Genomic DNA, 13,805 nt, shown 5'->3' with positions numbered 1-13,805 from the left:
TAATGCGGTGCACGAGCTGTTGTGCTGGATAAATGGGAGTGTGTGTAATAGGATGCAATTAGGGCACAGTACCTGAGGAGCGTAATGTTACCAGAACATGCACATGTATTACAATGAAATTGACACATAAGCGTCGGATATGATCTGAAAATGTTTTTATTATTCAACCACAAGGAGAACGTGTACAGAAAACAAGTGGCAGTCTCAGAAATGTGTACAAACCAAGCACAAGTGAACATTAACAGCCTCTTATCTTTGATAATTAGCCTATATAAATCTAACTCAATGACATTTCACTTTACATTGATTATTCCTTCATCTTCTCATCTTGAGTGGACAGTTATTTGGAAGCCAAATAACTCAGCTCCAAAGAGCCAATAAAGTTGAAATGGTGCCACCTAGTGTTCAGTCTGTATGTGATACACCAGAGAGGCCAACGTGCAACTCATCCTCTCTGCAGATTGAACAAAGTTCATTAAGCCGGAGAAAAAAAACACATCTATCCGACCAACTTCTATATGTTTCTACACAAATAAGTGCAATCTAATACATGCAGCTGTTCACAACATCTGGCGGATTGCAGATGGATACTGTGCAATTTCTTTTATTTTGTCTAGTATTGAAATTGTGAAGTCATCCACCTGAAAACAACGAGACAAGCAGCTATGTCAAAGAACCTTAACGTTAAAATGCCTGTAGAGTCTAACAGCTAACATGACTGCAACGAGAGGGGCGTGGGGGGGGAGGGAGGAGGGGGGGGGGGGGGCTGTATAACAGCTGCTCTCTTGTGCCTGTGGTGAATACAATATTTAGTCTTTCAAGTGTTCATCAAAGCTTGGAACAACGGAGAACAAAAAAAACGTATCTCTTCCTTTGGCTGTGCGTCTGAGGAACAGAGAGCTTTGCATGGATTTGCACAGCAGAGACTGGCAGAAGCTGAGAGCAAACCAACAAAACTCGCTGTAAACCCACATGAGTTCCGCCTTCAAGTGTTAACAGGCTGATGTATGAAGGAAGGTAACCCGCAATACCTGAAGTGCACAAACTGCAGTAGATCAGTGTGTACTATCTGCACTGTGGGCACTTTGGAACTGCAAAGTCAACATGTTGAGGGAATGACCTGTGCACAAACACACCGATAAATAGGATATTTCAGCTGTTCTTTAAGAAATCTTTTGCTTAATTTCAAGATTATTTTTGGGGCATTTTAGGCCTTTATTTGTACAGGACAGCTGAAGACATGAAAGGGGAGCGAGAGGGGGAATAACATGCAGCAAAGAAGTAAAGGAGAAGAGTAAACCTCTATATATGGGCACCTGCTCTACCAGGTGAGCAACCCAGGCGCCCTATTTTCAAATTTTTAAGATGAATCTGCACTGTGCTACTTCTGTCTGTCCATGATCAGTTTCCATGGCTTAAAACTGCACACAAAAAAGGAGTCAACATGTACAGCATAAGAGTTAGAAAGTCACTAAAGTTGTCTGAGGGAATGACCCGTGCACAAACACACTGAAAAATGGCATATTTCTGCTGTTCTTTAAGCAATTTATTGCTTTACTTTCTCATTTTTAAGATGAATCTGCACTGTGCTACTTCTGTCTGTCCATTATCAGTTTCTATGGGGTTAAAACACAAAAAAAGAGGCTACAACATATTGGTTCCTCGCTGATAGGAACAACATACAAACCTGAAACATATAGCTGTTCTAAAAGTAAAGACATGAGGCATTTCATCCCAGAGATAACGTAGTTTTCAGGACAAATGTAGTGGAAAATATTTCAGATCCTGAAAAAGAACAAGCCCTCCAGCCAGAAGGAGCAACCAGGGCAGTAGATACTGAACTACATCACTAACTACACTAGATGCACCTTAGCTGGAGGACCATAAGAGGCAGGGGGAGTCAGAGGGGGGACTGATGTACTGGATTACTTCCAACTGCTCCCGAAACACGCTTTCTAGTCTGGACCATCTGAAACAATACAAAATCAACTGACAGTGACAAGATACATTTAAACCGTTCCTATAACTTAAATAAATGCTTTGCGGGCTGCAGCCATATGAATGGGTTTGCCTATTATGCAGTGTGGTGTAACTCATTAAAACTTTTACAAGCAGTGACGTACTAAAAACCTATAACTAAACTTCTACTTGCACATCTTCAAGCATGACAAACCTTGAACAGTTCTTTTGAAAAGCAGAATTATTTTATAATTAAAAGTTGGTGATTGTTTGCCCTGCAGTGATCGGAGACAGGAGGTGGATATTTGACCCATCTCATTTCAAACAAAGACATAAAAAAAAATTATTTGAAATAAAATGACAAATAGTCTACCTTCTAATTTGACTTTTAAAGGGCACACATACTGTATAGGGTATAGTCTAATTTAGTTGTTTCATTTGTTTAATGATCTTAATCTGAAAAAATAACAACTACACTCTAAATGTTAAATATAGTGAAGAACACCTAATATATTCCCTCTAAAATGTAGAGAAGTAGAGTAACATAAACGGGAAATAGTCAGTTTAAGTACCTGAGACCTTAAGTACTTTGAGTAAATACTTAGTTTAGGCTTCCACTATTGAAAGCTTACATCAGTTTAATAAGATCTTGAAACATTGTTGGAAAATATACTGCTTTTCACTTCATATTTCATGTCTGTAGTCGGAAAGAAATCACATGTTCACTGGCTGTTTGGGATAAAAACACTGACTTCCAATGCAAAGCATGCACACACGTGGGGGGGGGGGGGGGTAAACTTTAGGGACTCCATCTTGAAAAACAGGAGCACAAAACGTCACATTATCCAAAACACATTTTTTATGAGCTATTATCTTAAACGGGAGACTGGAGGTTATAGAACTGATCTATAATGAGTTAATTCCGTGCTCAGTCACATGGTAGCCTAGTTTTATTGTGTGTATGAGATGGTGTGTGTGGATGTTGGCGGTGTGTGTGCGCGTCTGTGGGTGCCTGGGGATGCATTTATGTGATGGGGGGTGGGGGGGTCAATTGCTTTTAACTGTAAAGAACTTTGTGCTACATTTTACATGTATGAAAAGTGCTCTATAAATAAAGTTTGATTGATTGATTAAAAGTGGTCGGAGCGCTATATGTGTACAGCTTTAATAAAGTGGCGCCAACAGCACCTCGTGATGCGATGAGGGAGTCATCTCCCGTCAATTAATAAAAAAATGATCTGAACCAACATAAACAGCAGCTGGAAAGCAGTGGGTGGATGGATATGGAACTCTTTGCGGATTATTAAAATAGGGCCTGGATGAGCCCAATGTGCCGGTGCCCCAATCAAATCAACTTTTAGTAAACAAACCCAAGTTACTATGACGCCTGAAGAACAAAATACATTTGTTTCAGCATTCGATTGACTGTTGAATGAATTATTTAAAAACTGCATTATAGGCCTACCTTAAGATCAGTGCACAAAACGTAACACGCTCTATTTTTTCTTTAACTGATCAGCAGTCCGGTAAGGAGAAATAAGATCAACATTTCCCAGATTCAAACTTTTTGAAACACTTCTTAAACACATAACGACCACGTGCGTTAATCCGTGATGGAATAAAGAGGAAGAAGCTGCACACAGCCTACCTTTGCCTTGCGTTGAGGTATATTCTCGCACGAATCCACTATTGCTACACACACCCTGCAGAAAACTCCCAATATAGCCTATACGTACCTTAGCCCGCAGATGTTGTTCCCTCTGCAGCCCTCTTTGCACAAACAAAATGTTCTGTCATGCATGAAATTGGGAGAGCATCTTTTTTTGTTGTTTTTCTCTTTGTGGGGGTGGGGAGAGGGGCGCAGGCGACGCAATCTTTTGCGGATGTCATCCTTTAAATCCTCTCACAAACATTGTATTGTTCGGGTTTTCAAATGTGGACTTTTCTTCTGTTGCGACATCCCACGGAAAACTTTTCACATTTTGCAGAGTGCACTGCGGATAGTTTTTATTAACCTCATCTTGCTCATCCATGGAGCGCTATGCTGGTCAAAGGAACCCAGGAGGCTTGTGACCTGTAACCCCTGTAAACCCTGCCCCCACAATAGTCTTCTGCTCTATCTGCACGAGCACGTCCCTCCACCATCCCGGGCCGTCTCACGTGCACACTAATATCACTCAATAACATTGTTTTTTATGCAACAGTGAAGTTTACTGAGATCCTAACCAACCTCTATTGAAAGATGCAGCATGGTGGCACTTCCTCCACTGTGGGAACGGGCTGCAGCGTTGCCTTCTTTGCCTCCTTCTCCGATTGAACTTTAACCCACTTCCCCCATACTGCATTTGTTGTGCTTCTTTAGGCTGTGATCGGTTCAGTTTAAGGGAAAGAAAATAAATTGCAGCTGCCTCATTCTGACTTTATTCTTTCACACAGTATGTTTGATCTCGTGAAGCCTGCCAGTGATAGAGGAGGAAGGTTAATTATGGTCAGTAGCATTTTGAGCTTATTTGCAGAAAACTAGGGTTGGCTCATGGATGGAAGATCATTTTGCATTATGAATTGAAATGTTACCAAAAAAAAAGAAGCCTGGTCTGGTGGAGGAATAATGACGTCTTTTAGGTTTGAGTAAGTTTGCAGGAATTCTAATTGACCTCCACTCAGACAATAGACTGGCAGCCTATTGAGCAGGCCTCATGTTGGATACCTCCTGGTAGGATAGAATGTGTCCCAAGTGTTTTGAACTGGGCTTACAGCTGGGGGGGAGGGGTTATTTTCAGCAATATTCATTTGCATCACTGGATAAATAAGTTTGACAAGATGTAAGTGGCGAGTGACTTCGTCCACAATGATATTCTGGAGATGAAGCTACGTTTCAATATATACAAATTAAACAAATGTCCTTCCACTCATTGTTAATACCATAGTTTACATAACATTTGAGTCTTGGTTAGAAGTCTTTTACAATCGGAAGAAAAGTAGACTACTACAGACTACACTGACTGACTGTGGAGTTATCTAAATAGATTATTGAATTGTCAACATATTACTGAGAAACTACAGGCTGTAGCAGGGCCGCAGCTAACAATGATTTTCATAATCAATTTATCTTTCGACTAGTAGTGTGTTGACTTCGGGTCACATTGACCCGTTTTAAATTTTTGTTTTATATCAGAAAATATGGGACGTAAAAATAAGCGCTGAAAATGTGTAGGATGTAAAACATTGGAAAAAGCAAAAACAAAGGCGTCAAAAACATCGGGAAAAAAAGTGATTTTTTTCAAGGTTGAAGGGAAGACAACACGAGGGTTAAGTCTATAAAATTTCAGAAACATTGCAAAAAAAAGAAATGACCACCAGAATCCTCCAGAGGCCGGGTGATGTGAGGTCTGTTCAATAGTGTTCATTAGCCATTTAGACCGTTGAGCTATTTTGTTATTACATGTACTGTTCCCAAAGGTCAAGAATGACCTTCCATGCTCGACAATATTCAAATTTACATAAGCATACAAAACAGAAAAATCCTCCGAATAATTTCACTTTATAAATGACTTTTACGATAAATTAAAAAAACATTGTTATCCTGTTGATCCAATAATAGTTTCAGGGCCATAGTTATACCAAAGGAGTTTGCATAGCTTGCACAGTATCGTTATACTACTGTATCAAAAGCAGTAGGATATGCAGGAGACTTCAGTCGGTATCAGAGAGATTGCTTTCACTGTCTGGAGTGAAAGTTGACAGAGATCAGTGGAGGAACTTTGTACCTCACTTTCATATCTGATGAACCTGCAGCAGGTACAGAACACCGCCAACACAGGTGTTTTCACATGGCCGATTATAATTACGTGAGGTCATCCAACTACATGTACCAATTAGAATGATTGCCCTCACAGATGTGCACACCCACACAGTAACGAGAAGAGGTCTAATGCTGCGTTCCAGACACAATTTTTAGCCCGCAAGTTACGACTTCAAGTCACGACTTGGTAGCGTTCCAGGGTTCAGGTCAGGCTACCTAACGTTGACGTTAGCTAGCATTAGCTGATACTAGCGATTTCTAGTCGGCGACATATTTTGGGCTTCATTTAATAAACATAACCTGTAGTAGTACACAATTGTATGTGTATTGTTTTGATTACAATGTGCGGAATTACTTTACGGTGCCTATTTATTTCCATTTCTCACCGTTAATCACCGGCGTCTGTACAGCATCAACAGGGGTCGCCATTGTTGTTTGTGTGTGTGTGTGACGTCAAAAACTGTAAGTGGGAGTACAACCATCTGGTACCAGTTCACGAGTAGTAAGTTAGGGGTTTGACTGCCGTTCCAGGGCACTTTCACGGGTAGAAGGTTGTGAAAACACGGGTTACGGGTTGCCTGGAACGCAGCATTAGTAAGTGAAAACACCTGTGTGGGTGGACCTGGCCTTTAAGCTGCCGCGCACGGAAAGCAGTCGCTGTATCCACTAAACTGTTGAAGCCACACAAAAATGAATTGCCATAACGTTTTATTATCATGAATGCTTTCACACTTTTATCCTTTAGAAAGTTATGTACACATAATTCGCTCCCATGGTAAATAAAGAAAATATCCAGAGTGTGGAAAGAGAAGGGAAAAAAGAAGGCAACAGAGTAAAAAAAAAAAAAATGTAAAGCACAACAAATATTTAAACAGAAAACCCTAAATCACAAAATATATAGTATTGATCTGAAGGAATTTGTGTTGACATCTATATAATATTGCCAGTGATTTATATACTCATTATTAGAGGTAGGGTTATAGAATCATGACATGCTTTGTTTGCACAACTAAACAATTGGGCCAATTGTTGCCAACAGCTCCCCCTAACGGGATGACTTGTGTACAGCATGTCCTTTATTAAAATGGATTTTTCTTTTCAGATAATTTTTATTACAGCTTGTTGCGCAACAGTTTGTCGCAAGTTTGTTTGTGCTCATGGATATATTAGTAATGACTAATAAATGGGTTAAGTCCGATGCCTTAATATAGTTTTAAATAATTGTGTTTCACATTAAATAATCACAAAGGAGTTGAAAAATCAGGAGTCAGGATTTTTAAGAAACTCAAAACACACTTTCAGACAAACTTTCTCTCGTAAACTGGTGGCGTGAGTCTATTTGTGCATAATGTACCACATTCACAGCAGAGCTCCCAAATTATTTTATGGAATTTAAATGCTAATTAACCACAACTGAAAAACTACTCTTGAGTGTAGTCTATTAAAATATATATTTACACTCGCAGGATCACATTAGAGCACAATGCAGTTGGTAATAAAGCGACACTACACTAGATGCGGATCTGAGAAATGAACTAGTAATGCATTTGGGACTTGAAATGTACATTTTTTTCACCCCTTCTATATTGACTTCGGTTTTAAAAAGGTCTGGAATTTTACATAATCATTACAATCCATTAAATGTCTTTAAATAAGGCAACGTTCATTACAAGGTACCACACTGCAATTCATTATGAATTAACGTGTGTGTGGCACCACCCAATGAAAAATTTAAGTTTAAAAAAATCTAGTTTTCCATTGTGAAAACCAGCTCGCAGTCCCTGTTCAAGTTTGAACATATATATCCAGTTTAGGCATGCGTACAAACCACTGTTGTGTCTTTTAAACTGTCAAATAAAATATCTTGTCTAGGAAGGAAAGGAAAGAGAACCTTTGCAAACTCAAATCCCATGAGGTATATACTAGAAGACTGTGCACAGACAACATATTTCTTAAAATCCCCAATATGCCATTTTAGTGACAATGGCAGAAGTAAGGCAATTATTTGAACAGAAGTCTTTTGAAGAAATAAAACTTCTCAATCATGCATGTGAGGAACTCAATAAATTCAGTGCTCTTCATCCAAAACAAACTTGTTTTAAAAGTGCATGTGGTTATTTTGACAATGTTGACATCTGATAGGACATGAGTTCTGATGCATCACAAGCATGTTACAGTGTATTCTATGAAAATGTATTATAATCAGATCAGAAAAGACAAACACAATTTTGAAAGCCTGATGTTTTAGCATCTGCCACCCCATTTTCTATTTGCATTCTTTGGTGTAAAGTAACTAACTGCATGGATGAGATTAAGGTGATCTAGTTTGTTTTAACAAAGTATTAAATAAAATGTCCATTACCTACAGTCTGCCCAATTCTCAAATGCAGTGTAGCAGATGTTTAATGTGTCAAATGAAAACAAAATGAGGAAACTTCATCAGGAAAATGACATTCCTGATTTAAATTAGAATTAAGTCTTTCTGGCATATCCACTAATTTTAAATAACACATCATGCTCTCATATGAACATAATACATTTACAGTGTAACATACTTATAATGCATCATCGTGGGGCATGCAAGTTGCAATACTATTTCTTGTGTTATGCAGTGCTCATGCTGTAAAAGAGAAATGCTCAACATGGCATACATCAAGTAGTTTAAAAGCCCGTGAATTGTTTAAGCATTGTTTTAAAATGAATACTTTCTATCTGTGCTTAGTATGTAAGGGTGAGATGGAGTGCTCCCAGTGAGATCAATTGGTATATCCTGGCTAGCCATGTAAGCATTGAATGGATAGCTAGTACCCTGCAGCATTATCTGATGCCTTGTTTCTATTTCAGTTGTGCAAGCCTCGCTCAGCGCAGCCTAAAATCACAGCACAATTAATTGATTCCTCTATGGTTTTGATTTCCTCTTCCTGTGCCAGCTAATGCATTGGCAAGTACAACACTGCAGGATCATCTCTGACCTCTGTAACCTCACACATGCAACCAAAGGCCTAATAACGACACATTAATCACCAGAAATTACTATGTGCTGACCTGGCCAATATGATCCACGTCACTCTGCCAAAGCCGTATTTTTCTAAAGAACATTTAAGTCCCTGTACAACACAACAGCTTACAATAAGGGAAGAAACCAAACCTATGCAATTAGTTAGATTAAATGTTCAGAGAGAAGGGTTACTGTATGTTTTAAACTGTTTACCAATGAAGATACATTATAAAAAATAATATATTAACTTCTCCTCACCTTCTCAATCTCTAAAATATAGACATTTCTGAGAAAGGCTTTCGAGAACACACGTTGGCTGTGAATGGGGTGACATTTTTGTCATTCTAAGGTCTCTGCCAGCCACAATGTGTGTAGAAGGGTAACAGTTTAAGGTCCAACATTACAAGAACGGACTAAATGCATTTAATTATCACTAGAGAAGAAGCACTATGGTTTAAATAACAGTTCTTGGCCCACTCAGGTTGCTGGATGGAAATCACCTCCACACAAAAAAAAAAAAAACAGAAAGTGAAGGAAGTAATCTTTTTTTCCTATATTTTGTAGTTAATATTACATTTTAATGAAGCATGTCTTTTAGACTCTCGCTTAGCCCTCTGCAGCTCCAGCCACCACCCAATAACATCTACCACCTGATGAAGTGCTTGTCCCTGCCACCTTAAGCTTCCTCCGGTGCCGTGGGCCTCTTCAGGTCCCGGATCTGCTTAATCAGATAGTTCTTCTCGTCGCAGAACTGCTCATCCTCTGATCTGTCGGTCTGGAAGTGGCTCAGGAACTCCACGAGTTTGGCCTGGTTCTTCAGCAGGATGTCCAGCACGGGCTGAGTCTTGTTGGGGTTTGCAACAAATACCTTTTTTCAAAACAGGGGGGAGAGAGAGAGAGAGAGAGAGAGAGAGAGAGAGAGAGAGAGAGAGAGAGAGAGAGAGAGAGAGAGAGAGAGAGAGAGAGAGAGATGATGTAAATTGACTATTTGAAAAGTTTAATGCTTAAATTAGATTTCAAACTTCTTAAAAACACATTTGTCTTCTAAAAAAGGTATGTAGCATTTCACGGTACAACTAGATTATTATACAGTAATTGTTGTGCACTGATGATACATGTTTTAGGTGCACACCTTGAACACATGGAAAGCTTCAAATTGGATGTTTCGGCTGTTGTCTCTTAGCAAGTTCATCATCAGCTTCAAGTTCTCCGCCCGACTAATGTACTTTGTCATGACAGTGAAGTTGTGTCTATCCAGGAGAAGTTCCCCAAGGAGCTGAAAAAAAAGGATGTTATTACAATACTGTAATTATTGCAAGATCTAGTTAAAGTCACACAATCAACTGAAGTAAGTAGGCATGTCAGTTACACTGAGTGCTCAACGGTGATTTTGATTTGACAGAGCAGTGGAGCTTCTACCTTCAAAGACTGACGTTTGGTGACGTAGTTCTCAGAATGCAGCAGCTTCTCGTATTCCGTAAACACCTGATAGACATTTTACAAGTATATTAGGCACAGCACGGGCACTCTTTCCATTAAAGATCAAAGTCCACACTAAAAAAAAAAAGAAACAAGCTTACTCTGTCATAATTTTTTTCCAGGAAATCTGCACACATAATCTTGTGTCTTGTGAGGAGATCCTGAGAGGGGAACAGAAGAGAGACCAAGATATTAGATAGGGACTGTCGGTATGAAGGTGCTGAAAACGGAAAATATATGCCAGTGTACCTTGAATGAGGCGAAAGCGTCTGAGGCAATGTCAAAGGTTGAGAGATCAACATAATGGAAGAAGCAGTAGAAGTCTTCGGAGAAGAGCACTGTCCGTGCCAAAGGCTCGTGACGCAGGCACTCTCTCAGCATCATTCCACAGTTCAGAGCCACTTCTGGACTTTCATATCTGTACAGGTTAATACATGTCAGGCCCAGGTTAAGTCATTTGCCTCGTTAGAATTCAATATAGGCCAGTTATAAAACAAACAGATGTAGATGGAACACAAACAAAAACTGCAAACGGGTAAAGTCAATTAAAGATAGACCCATCCTAAACACTTTTAAGACCGTTAATGAGACATCACATGTCATTTAGCTGACGCTTTTATCCAAAGCAACTTACAATTGCTATATATCAGAGGTTGCACACCTGGAGCAACTAGGGGTTAAATGTCTTGTTCAGGGACACATTTGTTGATGTATCGCCGTGGATATCGGATCTCCCACACCAAAGGCATGTGTCATATCCACTGCGCCATCACCACCCACATTACATTAGTATTTGTAATGATGAACATTACACTTCTAGGCCTTATTTTTTTATGGTAAGGTATTTTTTATGAGCCTGAAGACAGCTGGCTAAATGTAGACAATTCACCATGTAGCTAAAAGGGAATCTATTAGCAGAAGAATCATCTTACACACCAACGTTAAATGTCAAGTTTTGATGTCCATCTCTGACAATCTAACTGGATGGTCCTCTTTAGAGACATGACATTTTAGGAACAAACACAGCAATGGGCAGAGATAGCATTTGATCCACTATCAGCCTCAGCTGCAATCGACCACAATGCAATGCAGCCGTAATACATGTTGCTCTTCCAGTAGGCAGGGCGACTCAATTTTTTTAGAGCTGTAAAACCTGCACTCTATCACCCTCTTCATCAACATGCGTTACCCACAGATGAATGCAACATGTTCACGCTCGTTCCTCTGGGAGTTGTTGAAACACATACTGGGTAATGTGGAAAATCACAAGGTATGTTGAGGTAAAGTGATTTTACCAAAAACGTTTTTAAAAAAAGTACCTTAAACTAAATAATGTGGTTACAGTTAAGGCGTACCTAAGGTTGGACTTGCCTTTAATATACTGTACATATAAAGCACTCACATCAAACATCTATCAAACATCCTGAAAAGATGAACTTACCCTTTCAGAAGCATAAACAGGATCTGTTGTTGTGTAGAGATGTATTCCACCGTGGGCGTACGGGTGCCAATTTGACGTCTCACAATATTGCTGAACAAATGAACCACATCCTTCTTCCCCTGTACAAACAAAAAAGCACGCAAAGAAATGAATGGCTGACTGGGTGATGATGATATGCAAAGACATTTATGCTTTGGGCATGTTCAAATCAGACATACAGTGGGAGCATCGTTTTACCATTTGGTGTTGACACAAAGGGATCAATACTGTTTTACAAATACAAAGTCATTGCAGAAATAAGAACATTTGCACCCCCCCCCCCACACCTCAAAATCAATCCTCTGCAGGTTTGCAATGAGAGCGATGAGGAGGTTGGTGTTGTACAGCTCTTGTGCAAGCTGAGCCACTGCTTCGGTTTGAGGCTCCTTGTCACCTGTTCCACTAAGTACCTCCTTCAGTGAAGCCAGGTTTTTGGACACCTCCTCCGCGACCTTAATTAAGCAGAAAAAAATATGTTAATGACTAAGACTTTCAGTTGGTGTTAAGAATAAGGGATTACTATTTTAAATAAGAGACAGTCCATTGCCGACCTTTTCGCACTTTTTGCTGTCAGCAGCATCCATCTTTTCCATGGATGCCACATTCTCCTTCAAACTCCTCACTATATCAGCTGGACTCTTCTGAGACTTCCCAAAAGGAAAAGGCATGACTGAAGACTGGTAATCCAAGCCCAAATCTCTGATGAAATAAAACACCGTTGTAAATAACTATGATATGCAGTTAAAGCAATTCAACTTCCTGTACCTCTTTGCATCAGGAAATGGCTGAAAAGCTCTCACCCGCTCTTACCTGAAGAAAGCAACGATAGTTATACTGTCTGACTGAAACTATTGAGTTGCAGTGTTAAAGCTCATGACCACACACACACACACACAGCTAGCTAGCTAACATCGCTAATCTTACATTAGTTTTCAAAGATAATGCGGGCAGATTAGCGCTCAAGTAACACTACTGCGATGCGTTTTCCCTTGGTTATTTGTTTAACCAAGTTAACATTAACGTTAGCCCAGCCGAATAAAACGTGGACTTCCTAACCGAAACGAGGACATAACGGGGAACAGCACGGTAACAAAGTTAACGTCACAGCGATGTTCAGCTGCAAAGTTGAGCTAGCTTGTGACCTAGTTAGCTGTAGCAAGAAACAAGAAAACTAGCTTCAGTACGTGGACAGCGAGTACCGTGGAAAAAACACACATAACACACTGCTGAAATATTCAGTTCAGGCTGTCAAGACTCACCGAGTGAACTTTAGTTTTGAAGCCGAAGGAGGCTCGGAGGCTAAAAGTTAGCTAGCCGGCTAGCAAGTTGTCCCCACTTTCTTTTACCACTGTAACGCTAACGTTACTTTGAAGTGTAACGTTATCCGAGATATGTGGCTGTAACGTTAGCTAGCTATCTAACGTGTACTACTTGTAGCTACAAGTTGCTCAAGCGGACGACCTTCATAGCTGTGATATTTCCTATAAATCTCTCTACTCGTGACCGTCTGTCACCTATCCTGCTAGCTAGTTGCCTAGTTGTAAAGAGAGTTACTGGGCTGGCCTGTCAGACAACTTCATTTCCCTGTTCTCTTCTGTTGAAACTCTCGTCCTCTCCTCATCCCGGGGACACTGGGCGGGTATGTTTTGCTTTACAGGATGACTGCCACTAATGTTAGCCAATCACTTTAACCAAGGCAAAGACGTGGAAACGCCCTCTCCGCTGTAGGTGCGCCTGTTTCATGACTCGCAAATTTCGTGTGGGTGGAGTCGGTGGACAGAATACACGGGAACCCCCTTCAGCCGGACTGCCCTGTAAGAATAATCAAGTGCACCAATGTTCTCGAGAAAAGATAAGGCAAAGACATTTTGAGACAGCCCTTTTATCTTATGGAATTTAACTTATATAGGCCATCGTAAAATAAATACACGCATTGCCATTTGTAAAACACAGGATAATATTAATACGTATTAGCATTAGTCATTTTCTTATCAATTCCTCAACATCAATCCACCATAAGCAATGAAAACACATCCATTGCTAATTCACAAAAGTCGCAAGAAAACAAAAAAAATACTTATCATTAT

The 13,805-nt window shown here is 39.9% G+C and overlaps 1 protein-coding gene across 1 annotated transcript; it reads right to left on the bottom strand.

The window, feature by feature from the left end:
• Nucleotides 1-6,452: 6,452 nt before the first annotated feature.
• cab39l1 (calcium binding protein 39, like 1) lies at nt 6,453-13,447 on the bottom strand. The gene is made up of 9 exons (XM_036005522.1): nt 12,978-13,447; nt 12,270-12,417; nt 12,006-12,170; nt 11,680-11,798; nt 10,488-10,656; nt 10,340-10,399; nt 10,179-10,244; nt 9,892-10,035; nt 6,453-9,627 (listed from the first exon to the last, which is right to left on the bottom strand). The coding sequence occupies exons 2-9, from the start codon at nt 12,384-12,386 to the stop codon at nt 9,436-9,438; spliced, it is 1,032 nt and encodes a 343-aa protein (XP_035861415.1). The 5' UTR covers nt 12,387-12,417; nt 12,978-13,447; the 3' UTR covers nt 6,453-9,435.
• Nucleotides 13,448-13,805: the final 358 nt, after the last annotated feature.

This window comes from Sander lucioperca, chromosome 1, assembly GCF_008315115.2.
Source record: "Sander lucioperca isolate FBNREF2018 chromosome 1, SLUC_FBN_1.2, whole genome shotgun sequence".
Lineage (NCBI taxonomy): Eukaryota > Metazoa > Chordata > Actinopteri > Perciformes > Percidae > Sander > Sander lucioperca.
Note: the sequence above shows the minus strand (reverse complement) of the source record. Positions and strands in the feature narration are given on the sequence as shown.